The 17,634-nt window shown below is 43.7% G+C and overlaps 2 protein-coding genes across 2 annotated transcripts in view; one reads left to right on the forward strand and one right to left on the reverse strand.

Moving 5' to 3' along the window:
* The first annotated feature begins 608 nt into the window (after nt 1-608).
* Nucleotides 609-11,845, forward strand: PGM3 (phosphoglucomutase 3). The gene is made up of 12 exons (XM_010290716.1): nt 609-814; nt 1,436-1,620; nt 2,133-2,200; nt 2,522-2,655; nt 2,812-3,007; nt 6,814-6,971; nt 7,975-8,058; nt 8,768-8,866; nt 9,197-9,313; nt 10,031-10,153; nt 10,959-11,132; nt 11,759-11,845. The coding sequence occupies exons 1-12, from the start codon at nt 611-613 to the stop codon at nt 11,843-11,845; spliced, it is 1,629 nt and encodes a 542-aa protein (XP_010289018.1). The 5' UTR covers nt 609-610.
* An 899-nt stretch (nt 11,846-12,744) lies between these two features.
* The window catches only part of DOPEY1 (dopey family member 1), a gene marked incomplete at its 5' end in the record, with an annotated part of 29,177 nt that continues 24,287 nt past the window's right edge, over nt 12,745-17,634 (reverse strand). The window contains 3 exons of the mRNA XM_010290717.1: nt 12,745-13,308; nt 15,424-15,483; nt 17,441-17,570. Of these exons, the coding sequence (XP_010289019.1) occupies nt 13,003-13,308; nt 15,424-15,483; nt 17,441-17,570 (496 nt within the window). The remainder of the gene's footprint in view (nt 13,309-15,423; nt 15,484-17,440; nt 17,571-17,634) is intronic.

The following is a 17,634-nucleotide window of genomic DNA, read 5'->3' on the forward strand; positions in this document are numbered from 1 at the left end:
GGCTGTTGGAGCCGCTTGTGGTGGACGTGCGTCCAGCTGGCCCTCCGCGGCCCGAGGGCTGTCAGCGCCTCAGGTGCCTGGGGCCGGGTGGATACCGTGGCGTTAGCGGGGCTGGCGCGGTGGGTCCGCATAGAGCACCTTAGCAGGGCCGCCATACGAGTAGAATATCCGGGTGACACCGCCTGGGGTTTCCCTGTGCCTGCAAGGGCTTCAAGAGGGAGGACAGGCTGCTTTTGAACTCAGAATTTAATGTATGGAGTCGTGGCCGAGTGCACCGAGTGGCTCACGTTACAGTGAGCTATGGCCAGCCCATTGCAATAACTTTGTTAGGATCCCTGGATCCAGCCGATTGAGAATCGTGGCTCTCCTTGCCTAAATCACGACATTCTTTCGTGATCTGGTGAAATCTGGTCAAGCACTGTTTATCTAGTGCTGTACTGGGAATGTCAAGGCTCCTGTGGATTGCTCTGGTAGTGGTCTCACAGAAGGATTTGATATGAACGGTTTAAGGTATCTGTGGGCTTCAATATTAAATAAAATGCAAAATATGAAACTAATTATAATGACTTGACTTCTCTCACTTGCATCTGTGTTACTTCCTTCTCAAGAAATGGATTTTGAAGCACTTAAAAAATACTCAGCATTACATCCTAAACCTGCTGGACTTACTCTTCAGTATGGCACCGCTGGATTTCGCACCAAGGCCGAACAGCTTGATCATGTCATGTTCCGCATGGGCTTGCTGGCAGTTCTCAGGTCGAAAGCTGTGGTATCTACTATTGGCATCATGGTGACAGCATCTCACAATCCTGAAGTAAGAATAACCTTTTCTTTAGAAAGAAAATAGATGTGATCTGTCTGGTGGAATCAGAGCTCTTCATGGTACTGAGAGACTAGATCCTGAAGGCACTTGGGCCTACTTAAAGCATGTGTTTAGCATGCTCCCTGTAAATATGGCATCTGTCATATTTGAAGTTATTTTTCCCCTACATAAGAGCATCATTTTCTATCATGTGGAAATGCTGTAATGAGGAAATTTGTAATGTTGGCAAGCTAGGAGTATCCTTGGGAAGAGATGAACCTTTGAGCAAAATCTGCTAGTTTTAAAAATAGATATGTGGCAATTACAGCCAGGCATTTAGACCTCTGCTGCTGTGGAGCATTCCAGGTTATTAGAATCTTCCCCTTATGTCATTTTAATGTCAAATGAATTTCATACCAAAATTGTAAGGGGGAAAAAGCCAGTTCCTATGCTGGTTACCTTACTTTTTTGGACTTACTATAGGTTTAAATAAATAGCTAAGCTGTTGCTTCCCGGAAGTGCTCCACATTTAAAGAAGCAAAGTGATTGAACCATATGTTGGCTGTCTTCAAAGAGTTTTTATTATGTTTTCCACTTTTAGACTTGGCATCTTTTTTTCTGTTTTCCTCTAAGGAAGATAATGGTGTAAAGCTGGTTGATCCTCTTGGAGAAATGCTGCACCCTTCCTGGGAAGAGTATGCCACGCAACTAGCAAATGCAGAGGAGCCAGAGTTACAGAAAATAATAACTGAGATCTGCCAAAAAGCAGCAGTGAACCAGCACAAAGATGCTTCAGTTTTTATTGGTAGAGACACCAGGTAGTTATGAAATGCTGTAGATGTATGCTGCTTTTATGGAAGTACCAACGTTTTGTTCATGAGTGCTTTGGGATGCTTAGCCCTCTGCAGCCAGATTATGCTTTTTTTTATGCCTAGTCTGCTACCTCTTAAAGTAATGTATGATTATAGCAATAAACAGAAGTTTTCCAATGCTGTTCCTATATTAGCTTCCCTGATAGTTATGAGAACTTCTATCACTGTTTCTGAACGGGATGCTTTATGGTGGGTTTTGTTGGGTGTTTTTTTGTGGGTGCGATGTGATGTCCATGTGTGTTCAGCACTTTACCTGTCTTTGCAATTCTCTGGGGTGGTGGCTTTCAAACTTTTTTATTGGAAGGCCCCTACAATAGAAAAAGGTATGGCTTTCTTCATATTGAATCTAAGTCTACCAGCAGGAAGCTTGTAGAGTCTTCTTCCACATGTGCTTTCTTCCCAAGTTCATACATAAATGTCTTCAGCAGAGGTTATCGATTGTGTATGTTGTTTTCCAGGCCAAGCAGTGAGAAGCTTTCACAGTCAGTAATAGATGGTATCTCCGTTCTAGGTGGTCAGTACCATGGTATGTTGTGCTTTTGCAATTCTAGTCTGATTTCAAGTTTTTACATAAATGTGACTCTGTTATGTAGACCTAAAGCGGTAGGCCAGACACCATTTCCTTTTTTGCTTGTAATGATCTTCTTTCAGGATAATTGTATCGCTTTAATGCAAGGGGGGAGTGTGTGTCTGTGTGATCTTCTCATAACAGAACCTGAAAAAAATAATATCGTTTCCTGCACTGCATTTGTCTGTTTATTGTAGAATAGCAAGTAATGTACAACTTTGAAGGAGGAATTAAATTAGTATTCTATTTCTGAATGTTGTGCCTTTTATTTTATGCTAGATTATGGTCTGGTGACAACACCACAGCTACATTACATGGTCTGCTGTCAAAACACTCAAGGGCAGTATGGGAAAGCAACGCTGGAAGGCTATTATGAAAAACTATCCAAAGCTTTTACGGAACTGATAAAACAGGTGAACACTGGTCATTGTCTTCTTCACGCAAATGTACAAAATTAATGTCTTCTGTTTGTTAGCCTGTTTGGGTCTGAAGTTTCGAATTCAGCATGCCTGTAGGTGTGGCTTCGCTAGCGTATGAGTTCACTTTTCCCATTCTTCCCATGTGCTAAGTCTCCCAGCTCTGGAGAAAGTCAGAGGCACCTGAAGATTGACTGTGCCAATGGAATAGGAGCCCTAAAACTATCAGAAATGGAGCCCTACTTTCCAAAGGAGGTGCTAATTCACCTATATAACGATGGAACCAAGGAAAAACTCAATCACTTATGTGGTGCAGATTTTGTAAAAGTTCACCAGAAACCACCTAGAGGTACGTAGTCAGTAATTTTATATCCTTTTACTTCCTCTCCAGATGTGAAAGCGCAGGGTGCAGCAATGGGGTATCATCTTCAGATAAGCTGAGCTCCCTGTTTCTTACTAAGTGGCTGCATGAAGGGTTCTGCTTGTGCAATGGAAAGAGAGAATCATATGTCTGGGGTTGGCACATCCCTAGTTTGTGTTAGTCTAAATTGTTTGGAGGAGTACAGTATATCTCTGACAGGCTGAAATACGTTTGACAATCTGATCTGAATGTTAAGCTGGTGGAGTCCAAAGATCAGTCAGGACTGGCTTAATGTTGTTTACTTTACCTCCCTTTGTGTTTTCAAGAAACATTTACATTGTGGGCTGGGGTTGCAGACACTTTTCTGCATTCCTGAGGAAAAGCTGGGATAATTAAAAGCTTGGTGGCAGCAGATTGACTGATTGACATAAACCAATGAGGAAATGATTTGATGCAGTTTCCTGCAGAGTGCATTAAAACAAAAAAAAAAAAAATCCCTGAAATGGGGGAGCAGGCTAGTGTGGATATTAGATTATTTAGGGCTAAACTGGCCTCTCCATTTGACAACGGCACCCTTACTGCAACTGCTAGCCAAATCTGAACACCGAGGTACAGTGTCATTTCCCCCTTGCCACGCTGCTTGTGTGTTGGAGAAATGTAGAAAGGGGTGCAGCACAGTGGCAGTGTGTCACGTCTGGATCCCGGCTTTAACTGGGACTGAGGGGAGACTCCTTGGTCATTTCCATGCAGGGATGTGCTCTGAAAAGACAATGTGGTTTCATAGTCAGTTGCTGAAACGAATGATCTGTTTTCTCTGAAGTGTTAAGCAGTAACAGCTTCCTCTTTAAAGTCACAGGGAGTCTCAATCTGTTAAATGTTGCAACTACCATTACTTCGTGCTTTAGCATGGCAGTGGGACGTATTGTCCTGTATCACTGTAGACATGCAGGAGAAGAAATCGGTGAGTTTTGGGGTATAGTTTCCTGTGCTCTGAAGGACAAGGTGTCAGCATGTGGGCCAGTTTTCCTTTCTGCTTGTGTACTAAAATGTGTTTTTCCAAGAAGGGGTTACAGGATGCAGCTCCAAAGTGTCCTTTGGACCTTCCTAATGGCCCGCTGCAGAATTTCTGAGAAGTGGACTCTGAAGTTAATGTGAGGAAGGATCTTGGCCAGCATCTTAGAGAAAAGCAAGATGTAGAATCATAGAATCATTGGATATTTTGGGTTGGAAGGGACCTTTAAAGTTCATCCAGTCCAACCCCCCTGCAATGAGCAGGGACATCTTCAACTAGATCAGGTTGCTCAGTGCCCCGTCCAACCTGACCTTGAATGTTTCCAGGGATGGGGCATCTACCACCTCTTTGGGCAACCTGTGCCAGTGTTTCACCACCCTCATTGTGAAAAATTTCTTCCTTATACCTTGTCTAAATCTACCCTTTTTTAGTTTAAAACCATTACCCCTTGTCTTACTACAACAGGCCTTTCTAAAAAGTTTGTCCCCATCTTTCTTAGAAGCCCCCTTGAAGTACTGGAAGGCTGCAATAAGGTCTCCCTGGAGCCTGCTCTTCTCCAGGCTCAACAACCCCAACTCTCAGCCTTTCTTCATAGCGGAGGTGTTCCATCCCTCTGATCATTTTTGTGGCCTCCTCTGGACCTGCTGAGGGCTCCAGAGCTGGACGCAGGATTCCAGGGTCTCACCAGAGCAGAGTAGAGGAGCAGAATCACCTCCCTCGACCTGCTGGCCACGCTGCTTTGGATGCAGCCCAGGATACAGCTGGCCTTGTGGGCTGCGAACGCACATTGCCGTCTCATGTCCAGCTTTTCATCCACCAGTACCCCCAAGTCCTTCTAGGCAGGTCTGCTCTCAATCCCTTCATGCCCCAGCCTGTATTGATACTGGGGGTTGCCCCAACCCAGGTGCAGGACCCTGCACTTGGCCTTGTTGAACCTCATGAGGTTCACACAGGCTCATTCCTTGAGCTTGTACAGGTCCCTCTGGATGCATCCTGTCCATCAGGCGTGTCAACCTCACCACTCAGCTTGGTATTGTTTGTGAACTTGCTGAGGGTGCACATGATCCTCCTGTGTCATTGATGAAGATATTAAGGAGTTCTCATACCAATACAGACCCCTGAGGGACACCGCTCATCACCAATCTCCATCTGGACATTGAGACGTTGACCACTATGCTCTGGATGTGACCATCCAAGAAGTTCCTCATCCACACAACAGTCCACCCATCAAATCCATCTGTCCAATTTAGAGAGAAGGGTGTTGTGGGGGGACCATGTCAAGGGCCTTACAGAAGTCCAGATAGATGACATCCATTGCTCTTCCTTGTCCACTGATGTGGTCACTCCGTGATAGAAGGCCACTAGGTTGGTCACGCAGGACTTGCCCTTGCTGAAGCCATGCTGGCTGCCTCAAATCTCCTCCTTGCCCTTCATGTGCCTTAGCATAGCTTCTAGGAGGATCTGTTCCATGGTCTTCCCAGGCACAGAGGTGAGATGCTTTAATGTACCTTAATAAAAAAGCAATTCATTTTTGTGTGTCATTGCTGTGTCAGGTGGTGACTGCTTCCTAGCTATTCCTCTACTGGCATTAAGCCCGGAAAGTTTTTGAGGCAGGTAATCCTTATACATTATATGCATTGTTGTATAAATTGATAGTTTAAATTTAGTTTAAATAGTAAACTAAAGGTGAGGTATTTTACAGCCAGCAATTTTATTTTACAGTAAAAACCTGTATGGTTTTTGTACAGCTCTGAGAAATTTTGGTGATGGTTTCTTTGGAGTGGGGTGGTTTTTTCAATGGTAGGATTTATGTGCCACCTCCTGTTGTAATTGCACTTCAGTCATGGCTTTGCTGGTATGGGGAATTGGGAATAATGCATGTCTGCTATGTGAAAGGAAGCAAAGGGGAGGTGCAGGTCTGTCAAGTGGGAATGGAATAAAATTAAACAGTCCTGAAATACTTCCTGAAGAAAAGCATTTTTAATGCAAGGGAAAAATGGTTAATCCTCAGGTGTCTTGGAGGGTGAAGTATGCAGCAGTGTTATAGCAAGAGCGCGCAGTGGCCAGGAAATGCAGGTGACATGGCCCTGGAGCCTTCCTCTGCCCGAGTGTGGTTTGCCTCCACGCCCAGGGGTGCGCGGCGTGCCGCCGCCCCGCTCCGAGGAGCGGTATGGGAGGGCTGGGCGAGTGCCCCGCGTCCAACCGAGGTCAGCCAGCTGGCACTCCCCACTTCAGGCTCCTGCCCGGCTGTCGGGCAGGCCCCGGCCATCGCTCTGCAAACGCGGGCTCGCTCCCCTGCGCGGCGGGGGGAGGCGATTCGCCTCGGTTCGCGGGTGATGCGTGCGACTTGGTGTGCTATGGCGTGACTAGGTGCATGAGAGAAGAGGTGGGTGTTTGGCTGCTGCAAGGTTTTTAGCCTTGTGCCATAACTGACATTTGGGGCGTGTTTCCAAAACGAAGAGATGTAACTACACACAGTAGTTCTGGGACTGATTTTCATACACATCTGGGTGGGGAGGAGGTGTAGCATAATACAGGTGTTTAGAGAACCTGCATTTTTGATATTAGTATTTATATTTTCGATCTGTATATGCGCTTTTCAGCTGCCATTCAATACAGCTTCCCTGTTGCAAGTCTCTTAGGAAAAGTGATGTCTGTTTCAGAGTGTTGTGTGTATGTCTGCACAGAGCTAATTTCTGCATGAGAGCCACACTGGGACTAATTTATATGTTTTTTATCTTTTTCTATCTGTAACTGGTATTTGTAACTCTGTGTGCACTAGGGCTAGACATGAAGCCCAATGAGAGATGCTGCTCATTTGATGGCGATGCAGATAGAATTGTTTATTACTATAAGGACACAACTGGCCATTTTCACCTAATCGATGGAGATAAAATAGCAGCCTTAATTAGTATATTCCTTAAAGAACTTCTTGCCAAGGTAACTCTAATGTATGAAATGAATGCTGACACTTTAATTTGTCAAGTGTAAAATAGTCTAAGGAAGCTGTGTTAGTTTGTACGTATGCAGTCTCTCTACACCTACCTAACGTGAATCCAGTTTAAAAAGAGATCAGTCCTGTACCTCATTGGTATGGCCAAAATGTTTTTACAAGGGTATGACTTCCACACTCCAAATAAAAATCTGACCACTGATATTTTAACCTGGAAGCTTTTCTTAGTGGGTGAGAACTTTTCCAGTTTCAGTGTACAAATTATTGATATTCCATTCTCTTTGTTTTGGTGTCTTTCACTAATTTTTCATTAATTTTGGGTTCAGTCTTTCCCTCAGCATTTCTGTGAAGCTTTAGTAAGGTTGGGCATTCCATTTGCATGAGAGCTTGATTGTGGCAGTCAAGGGGTTTGTATGTCATTGTTCCAAAACCAGTCTGCTGCATAGCAACCTCTCCCCACAGGGGACAGAGATAAAAGCTTTTATTTTTCAGAAGTCCTCTTAGACTTGTTGTCTGTGATACTAAACCTAGACAAGATATCCTGGTTTTGTTTTCTTAGAGACCAGCTCACAGCTTACACTGTGGCAGAGAAGCTGGCCAGTGAGGAGAACTTGGGCTTGCCACCAGCCTTTGCTTGCTTTGTCACGGGAAGCTTTGGCTTTACTGCTTGTGTATATGGCCTCATGCACTGTCATGTGTCTGGCCCGTGCACTGAGCTTGCTGAAGCTGAAAAAGGTGTTTGGAAAGCCTAAGCCTGGAGAGCTGCTTCAAGCCAGCCACAAAAAACGTGATATACAAAGACTTGAACAGAATTTCTGTTGTCTTAAACCTATAGAAGTTCTCTGTGAGTTGGTGCCTTCCTCTGATGCCCAGAAGTTTTAAGTATCTGTAAGAGAATGTTTAATAACTCTGATTATCCTTTCATTTGCCCTACTCGTCTGGCTATGTGCCTATCGGACAGTAAAGCACGTTGCTTCTTGGTTTGCTCAGGTGGGACAGACCCTAGCGATGGCGGTGGTACAAACAGCGTATGCCAACGGGAGTTCGACGCGCTACCTTGAGGAAACACTGAAGGTAGCCCCTATTTTTTTCCTGGTAGTTTTCTGCAAGTGTTATTTAATCCAAATTTGTTTACTTTTACAATAAATGCTACTGTAATATGATTGCTAGGGCTAAAATAAATGACTTTCAAACCTGCAGTAGTGACTAAATTCTCGGTGGTAAAGGAGATGCAAGAGAGCAAAGCTGAAAAAGTTCTAGTCAGCTTTTACTAGTTTAAAAAAAAAGTTTGGCAAGAGCTAAACAAAATCCCTTGTTACTTCTGGAGCAAGTTGAGGACTTTATGGCTTTGCAACGAAGTGAGTTGGCAAAGGCTCCTTGATACTTTGACAGTGGTGGTTTCATTTTCTGCAACAGGCTAGATGTTGTTCGCTATGGGTATTGACCTAAGGTAATATTTCAGTTTGGATAGAAATCTGGTATGCTCCCTGAAACCATAAAATGAATTGGGTTTTTGTTTGTTTGTTTGTTTGGTGGTTGTTGTTGTTTGTTTATTTATTTAAAATCAGCCTTTATTTCCACTTGAATAAATGAAATCTTCTTTTTAATTGGTTCTGCAGAAATAATTTTAGCTCTGGGGAGTCAGTAGCTGTGAAACATGGGTTAGTTTGTAAACAGTCTGCCCGGCTTGGTGCTTGGTTCCTGGCACTTCACCTGCTGTTCCCATCTGCTGAGGAGAGGCTATAAACACTGTTTACATTCTCTGCATCTCCTTGGGCTGCAGGTACCTGTGCACTGTGTCAAAACGGGAGTGAAACACTTGCATCACAAAGCCCAGGAGTTTGACGTTGGTGTTTATTTTGAGGCAAATGGACATGGTACAGTAAGTATGAGCATGTAATGCATAAGATCAGCCAAGATGTACAAAATTTTAGTTGGATTAGCTGGAGAAGGAGGTCTTTTCGCTCTCTGCTTACTTTTATAAACAAGACTTTTCTCTCCTTGTTTGAGAACAGACTTGTTTCCCATTTCTGTCTTTATCATAGCATTGCCACCACTTCCCCTTTGTTTTATGTGGGGGTGGCAATTCATGGTAGCAAACATTAATGATGGTTATTTGGGCTTAGGCGGTAAAAGTTTTTTCCTCATTGCCACATGTATCCTAGGTCACGATGTGGGCTGACCTTGACAAGCTCTCATCTTTTTATTCTAGGTATTATTTAGTAAAGCTGCTGAAACTAAAATAAGACAAGTGGCAAACGAGGAGAAAGATAATGAAAAAAGAGAAGCAGCGAAGGTCCTTGAAAACATGATGGACCTGATTAATCAGGTAAACACTGAGAGAAAAATCACTGGGGTGACGGTCACGGGCTAACCCTGTTTGTGAGTACCTGCCGGGCTACTGCCAGGGCCTGCTGGAGCCGGACGCAGGGTGCCATGATAGAAGGGGCCAAGAAGAAAAGAGCAGGAACAGTCATATTTTGAAAGGTGTAATACTTCCTCATGAGTAGATGCAGAATGCTTTTATCTGGGGCAGTCTGGCTTCAGGCTCCGAAGAGGGCGTGGGATAGCACGGGAACCTAGTGAGAGGATGTGACTTGTTCATGATTCAATAGCAAGTAATCTTTCATCTCATAAGTTTTTCACCAATTTATGCAGTGCCGGAGGACGGGGGTGTTCCGGTGCCCATGTCCACACGGCCCTGGGACTCCCTGCCTTAGCACAGTCATTATTCATCTGGGGCAGTGCCAAATCACAATTCACAGGCCAGCTTCAAGCACCCTGACCCCAGAACAGAGGTGAGGTGCCAGTCCCCCTTAGGAGAGGCGAGGCCTAGCATTTGCCCTTGGCAGAGCTGTTTTCCATACCACAGGGTCAGCGTGGTAAGGAGGAAACAAACAAACAAACAAACAACTCTGCTTCCCAGACTGAGGCAAGTCAGCCTGGCTGCCTTTTCACCCTCTTCAGCTGGAAGCTTACTGAGCAAATCACGCCTTTGTTTCTTCACTGTTGACTGCTCCGGTGTTTGTTCCTTTCCTGTTAACAGACAGTTGGTGATGCTGTCTCTGACATGTTGGTTATTGAAGCAATCCTAGCTCTGAAAGGTCTGACTGTGCAACAGTGGGATGCCATCTACACTGACCTTCCGAATCGGCTGCTCAGGGTTCAGGTGAGTGACACACCACCCTGGCTCAGGTTACTGCAGTCTCTTGGCGCCTTGCTGTGAGCAGCTCTTGCCTGCATATATCTAGGTAAGTTTTACTTTAGAGCTGAAACAGCCCATTAAAAGGCAGAAGTAGGCCAAACTAGCCCTGAAACAATCCAGAGGAGGGATTGGGATTTCACTTGGACTAAAATAAAAATGTGACTTATACAAATGATGAAATAATAGCCAGCTACATTAAATGGAAAAAACTGATCAAAACTGTTTAACTTAGAATTTCTTTCTTGACTTTCAAAATCAGAAAAACCCCTATTTTTCTGAGGCCCCTGCCTGCTGGGCAGCTGGATTTTTCTTGCTGTGCCACTTTGTATAACTTGAATATTCAAGCTCTTTCTTCTTTATCTTCTCTGATATTCAGAAAAAGAGCTTGAGCAGAACAGGCTCCCACATGGTACATTTCTGCTGGACACAGTAAGGGAGCTCTGGGCTGTAAATGAACCAGAGGAGTTTAAGCTTTCTGGTTACCGGCAGAAGCTGTGGCTTCTGTTCGGAGGCTGACAAGGAGGCACGTTCAGAACTGACCTTTTCCAAACCAAGCAGCCGAGACCTATCAGGACTTGGTTCATACATGCTGAGCAGGGGTCCCAGAGATGCCAAAATGTATGAGTTAAGCAGGGAACTCCCAAATCGAGCTTTTCTTCAGGCAGCACATGTCAAAACATGAAGTTCTGTCTTACCCATGACCTTTTTTGTGCTGCTGTCACCATACAGCTCCAGCACACAACTAAATTGGCTGTTTCTGATGCTGCAGGTTGCAGACAGGCGAGTTATTGACACAACGGATGCAGAAAGGCGTGCGCTTACACCACCGGGACTGCAGGAGAAAATTGATGCGCTTGTAAAGAAGTACAAATTGTCACGAGCGTTTGTCCGTCCATCAGGAACAGAAGATGTAGTTAGAATATACGCTGAAGCAGACACACAGGTCAGAGCTTAAACTGGTATATGAAGTGGATTTGTTTATGTATGTTAAACAGTCTCCTGCTTAGCACTGGGTGATGGAGAAGTATGTTTACGTACTCATCCTTTCATCACACTTCACAGGTGTTAAACTTGGAAAAAACAACTTGGTGATCACAAAGAATCTCTTTGGATTTTCTTTTATTTATAAAAGTGATGTTTGATGTTCTTAATGTTTATCTTTAAAAGTTAATGTTTATAAAGGCAGATAAAAGTTAATGTGGGTTGCACAAAGAAAAAGGCTAGATGATTTTGAAAAGAAAAATCAGCCTCCTGAGAACTTGGGGTTAAGAAAGTTACTAAAGCAGCCTGTAACTGCATCATTTCATAAGAGGCAAAAATAAAAAACAAAAAAACCAAACTTTAGCTGCTGCTAAGAATTAGTCTACATGTGAACTTCAAGTTGACAGCAAAAGCGGTGCTCCTGCCCGCTTCATCCTGCCAGCGTGACCGCAGTGGCAGAAGGTAGCTCAGGATAACAGAGCATTCTAGGGAACGCAGCAGTTGCAGGAGAACGCTTGCCTTGACATCACATATTTGCTGTAACCTCCTCATGCTGACACCATAACTAACTTTTAAAACATTCCACAGGAGAATGCAGATGCCCTCGCCCATGAAGTAAGCCTGGCTGTTTACCACCTCGCTGGTGGAAAAGGAGCACCACCCCAGCCTGTATAAGGAATGATACAACTGCAGTTAAAGTTCATAACTTCCTTCTTACTATTACTTTCTCTACCATTTGCTAGTGTGGACATACCCTAACCCTTCCTGAGAGTAGCAAGGATTCATCAGAATGGAGCATAATATCATTCTGCTTATTCTTTATCTCTGTTAGCACCTTACTACTTAATGACATGCTCTTGCTGCTGAATGCTTCCACCCCCAAGTTTGTCTAAAACTTCTGAAGCTGAAGTGGCTTTAGAGGTGACACACTTCTTGAGAGTCTGTGGCCTGGTCATGCCTGGAAGGAATTCTGCCCCCCACTCAGCTTATTTCATAAGTTATTGTCACGTGCCTGACATACAACTCCCACACCCCTAGTGTACCCACAGTAGCGGGTCTTTGACTCAAGTTCGGTTGTGACCATGGTGGCAGTAGCTGCAGCGCAGCATACTGCTGTGCAAACACCCTCCCTGCCTTCCCGCAGCAACCCAACTGGTCTTGAGATTCAGTTCACCTCAGTTCAAGGGGGAAGCAGTGTAATGGAAAGAAACATTTGCAAAGAATGTGTTATTGCAAGAATATCTTCATTAGATATATCTTCATGAAATCAAAGTATTGCTTAGAAAGCAATCTGCAGTAGTAGTATTTATAATCACTTTTAAGAGGGAAGGTACAGCAGCACATTTGTCTTCTGTGGCCCTTACCGCAGCAGACACAAGTATCCCTCATCCACATATTTCCGTTCAGGGTATCTGCCTCTGACAAATGTATTTTTCATTGTAGTCCTGTATCAACTGCTGGCATAACAGCATTTTCCAGGTTGCTAAATAAACACAAGTTCCATGGGATAAAAAAAGAAGACAAAAATAAACTGGAAACAAATTGAAAAAATGTGCACCTTGTATTTTTTAGGGTTCTTTTTAAAGACAGAACTCAAGACAACAAAACATGTACTGTAAATATTAGGCACCATAATCAATATGAGCCACCAATATTTAAACTTGATTCAGGCCACATCCAGAACTTCTCTCTTATTTACAAATATTTAACTTAAATACAACATTAAGTATTTCATTACATACAAAGTAAGAAAAGAATACTATACAACTGGGAAAGATACAGTATCTCATTGGAGTAGTTACACTACATATAAGCTGAGCAGTACCATTGGTTCATGTTTTTATGACACCTTCAAGAAAATCCTTCTCAACCATTTCTTCTATCTTTTGCCTTGCTTTGCTGGAGAAGGTCTTGAGGTTCTCCATTTTTATGTCCTTACTGGGAAAACAGTTGGGGTAAAGGACAGGGCTCCCTGAGTGTCCAACACATCTGCTTGTGACTTTGCTGTTAAAAACCTGGCTGAGTACATTGAAGAAAGGCAAAAGCTGCTCAATGCTGCGAACAGTGTAGATGGTTAAAAGCAAGTGACCTGGTTCCCAACTTAGTGTTTTCCCTGAGCTGTCCTCCTCTGGGTTTTTCTGTAAAAACAGAGAAATAGGAAATAATACAGGACAAAACAGAAAAAGCACAGGTAAAAATAAAAGACTAATAAAAGTATTTTTCTATGTTCTGAAAATATTTGTCATATCAGTGAAATACACATATACCAGAGTGCAGCTGTCAAAGCAGACCTGCTCCTCCCCTCGCCACACTCTGTAGCAGCGGTGCCTGGGAGCATACAGGCTGGCTGATGCACGGCTGATGCTAACGGGAACGCTGCGGTGGGCGCTGGAGCCCCACGCCTCAGCACAGGGCTGCCCCAGAGCAAGGCAGCGCCCTGGCAGCCACCCCGCTCCCGCCGCAGCGTAACACTAACAGCCTATGCTGGCTTTCCAAAGCAGGCTGGTCTCTGACAACACTTGTGCTTCACCCTGCTGCCAAGCACTAGTGAGAATAAACCCCAGAGGGAGTTAAAATAGAAACGAAGCTTTTTCACTTTGAAGCTAGAGTTCAGAGTTTTCAGGAAGAGCAAAAGCAATGCTGTTTTTAGTATTGGAGATAACACACATGGAGGCTTGGAGCAAACACTTGAAGTTGTCCTCAAAGGAAAATGGTTCAGTTACTCATTGCTTGTTCACAGAAGACCTCAGTTATGCCCCTTCCATGTCGGGGGAATTTCAAGAACCCCACCAGTGAAGGCAGCAGTCACACACAGTGCCAGTACACTGCTGTAACCCTGTTTAGGGTTACCCTAAATACCTGCATGCTAAAATACCCGACAGCACTAACATCCAGCTGCTTATACAGCACTCTTCACTCATTTCCTCCCCGCCCCTTCCCCCCCGCCCCGTCAAAACAGGTATATGAAATCTAGACAATAAGGCACTATCACCACTAGATGCCTTGTTTGGACTGTTACTGTGTAGGAGAGCTGCTACCATGAAGGTGAGTTCCAGCAATACAGGTTTTTATTCTTTGAGGAAGGACAGAAGCAGAAAGGCCACATCCAGGAGAGTCACCTCCTGATCTGCCTCTGAGCAGCACCTCCCTCCCGCTGCCCTTGCAACACCTCCGCCCAGGCGGGGGTCTGAGAGCCCCGCAGGCTGCACAGTTCCTGAGGAGCAGGTTTTGTGAGGAAAGGAGAGAGAAGGAGAAGGAACTGCAGCAGGAGCAGAGCTTAAGGTAAGGATTACTGATTGCACAGCCTTTGAGCAAAGAGATTTTCTTCAAGAGATGGTACTTTAGCAAATGCAGCTTTTGCCCTTAAAATGAAGCAACTGGCTTGCAATTCAGCAGCCTGCATGATATCCATTTGACAAAAAAACAATTAGGTTAAAATTGAATATGAATGTATTTAGTATTTTAATCTGGTGCTTTGGCTCCCTGCCACAGGAGATTACTATTCAAGCTCTACAAGTCTCAGGAAAAGAAGAAAGGCTCATAATGAACTAGAACAAAGGGAAGACTGAATTCCAAACACAGAAAGAGTTGTTGATGGCCCCTACTTTTAATGAAGCTACTAGTTTTTAAAGTTTCTCCTTTAAAAACTTCACACTGGATTCACAGAAGAGAGGCTTTTCAGTACGGGTTCTCTGCCGTACTTTGTATTACCCCGTGGTGAACACGGGCTAGCTGCAGCAAGCAGCAAGTGTCAGCATTACGCAGCTTCCAACCAAATGGGGTGCATGTGCAAGTACTAATTCTCTCTGAGCAATGAAATACCATCTGTCCAAGCCATCTCCTCATGGCAGTATCTGCTAAGCAAACACCACAAATTCCACAGATACTTAAAACAACAGTTAATTTGATAGAGACCAATTAGGGATTGTTGTGTTTCACACGTGCTGTTTGGCAAAAATGATGTTATTTAATTTTATAACAATTTGTGATTGTAATTCTTCTTAGAAATAACATGAACTTTTTGTAATCTGTTTCATGTGGGGAACCAACTTAAAAATAAATTTTTAAGTTATCTATAAAAACAAGGACCCTCATAAGTCTTTCACTTCAAAAAAATCTCTCAATTTTGTTCTCTACCAAGACTGATCTCTCTTGGTTCTTACTGCAAGCTAAATACTGCCCAGGGCCTTGAGGTGATGGTGTTATTATGGTGAGCTTGTTTCAACAACTCAAGCATCAAAGGCCACCCTCACCTGATGCTTGGCCATCTCCATTCCCTCCAAAACCACGGTCTTAAAGTCCTCCTGTTTGTCCTGTGGAAGGAAAGAGGAGAACTTTCAGACTGTATTTCATATATTAAAATAATACTTTGCCATGAAGGCCGTGCAGTTGCTTGGTTGGGTGCTGTGCTTCAGCTAGAAAAATCACCCGCCCCAAGAGTCCATGGTCCAGAAACAGCAGACTCTGGAGCCAGCGTGGCCAACACACTATTTGACAATAACAGCACTGCCAGTTTGTTCTTCTGTTTATTGCCAGTAGTGCCGAAGGAGGTTTTTAAGCATGTTTCCTTCAGACAACAGAGCCTGAGCAACACCATACTACATGAATCTGAGCATTAGCCAGAGTCCCCTGAAGGAAAATAAAGATCCACTGGAAAATTTTCCTCAAAACCAGTTATTTTCTAAGAAAAACCCACAGCTATATGCCACAGTATTCTCTGCACAAAGAAAAAATGGCCTGGAAATCAATATTCATTACCTCACATTTATCTCCTCATCATACCCCTAGCTATGGTTCACAGTGTGCAACTGCTGCCGTGACTAAGGGGTTCCAGAAATTCCAGGATGTTTTCTATATTCCTAAAGCATACTGTGTAAGTCCTGACTTCAGGCATCTAGCTCAACACACAGTACTTACCAGCATGTATATTTTGTACAACAGATGTGATTTTATAATCCATGCAGAGAGATTATTTGGGGTGTGACTACTTTCTAACAGGTATAGCGCACTACTTTGAACATCAGGGTTAGAGGCTATGCCTGGTTGCAGTCAGGTAAAACTGATTCTTCCTTTCTACATGCAGGAAGAGAAATTTAGTCTCATCTTCATGGTTCAAAAACAGTAAAATGAAGAATGCAGATGTGCTTTGGATACTTGTTTTATCCCCTATAGTTGTAAGCCTTGCTTGAATAGTTCAGATCTGTCTGCAACTGAGTTGTCCCTAAGTTTTATGTAGCCACTTGTATGTCAGCAGTAGTTTCTTCACTCAGTGAAAACATTCATTACAGACTGTAAATGCAGTAGCTACAGCAAGCTGCCAGTGTTACAGCCCTGACAACGCCATCTATTTGGAGGGAAATCAAAGAATTAAGCTTCAAGGCTTTCTCCCATATGGCTTCAAGCTTCCTCCCTGTTTCCCTGGCCCACCCAGCAACCTTTCCCAGTGAAGTGCCTGCCCGGGGTGCTCTGTCCTCACAGCAGCAGCAAAGCATCTGACAGCAATTTTCTTACTTTGTGTCAGCAGAAGGGAACTCCCTGGGACAGGGCTGGCCAGCTTCCATCAGCTTCATTAGCAGATCAGGCATCCACCCCGCCCAAACTAGGGTTTTAATATACCTTATGCACCAACATAACGACAACCCTAATTCTGCAAACCCACTCTACAAACTGTGCAGCCAGGACATCCCCAAAACTGTTTCTACTGCTCTCTGCCTTCTTCCATTCATCGCAACTGCTTCAGAGAAGAAACCCAGCCCTCCCGGCTCTGCACAGTCCCAAAACTCTTGGTGCTGTCATTTTCAGGAATGCAACAGTTTTCTAAATATTTAAATGTGACTGTTATTAACAACAATGCTTTTCTACTTCAAAGGGTAGTTAGTTATACTAGTATCTACATATATGACTGGCTATCTGAAAGTGATTTTATGTTAAATATTTTAGACACTGAAGCATATTTTCCTTCTTACTCAAATAATACAAATAATACTTTTAATTGAAGACTCCAAAGTCACTGACCATAGTCTTTTTTTGATCATAGCAGGTTTGGGGTTTTTGTTTGTTTGTTTTGAGTTTTTTGTTTTATATACCTACATGTGATTTTTGCCTGATGCTGACTTGAGATTACTCCAGTGGGAATCTCCCACACCAGATAAACTCCTATCCATTCTTCATTGTTAAAAAAAAGAATAAATATCCAAAATGAAACAGTGCTGTAAGTTACTGTACATGAAAGTTTTCAATGAAAAGCAAAACTGGAAGAAAGCGACATACCTTTGCTTTTTTTCGCAGCAGTTTTGCTAGACGCACCACATAGGGTTTGAATTCCCTCTGATGTGTACCCTGTCTTCGTACTTCCAAGCCCGAATCATCTGATGCTTCTGGAATAAAAGCCCAACGATACCTGTCATGAAATAACACAAGCAGACATTATCCTTACTGAACATGCAGGCTTTTCCGCTAGATCT

The sequence above is a fragment of the Phaethon lepturus genome, unplaced genomic scaffold, assembly GCF_000687285.1.
Source record: "Phaethon lepturus isolate BGI_N335 unplaced genomic scaffold, ASM68728v1 scaffold5477, whole genome shotgun sequence".
NCBI classification, from domain to species: domain Eukaryota; kingdom Metazoa; phylum Chordata; class Aves; order Phaethontiformes; family Phaethontidae; genus Phaethon; species Phaethon lepturus.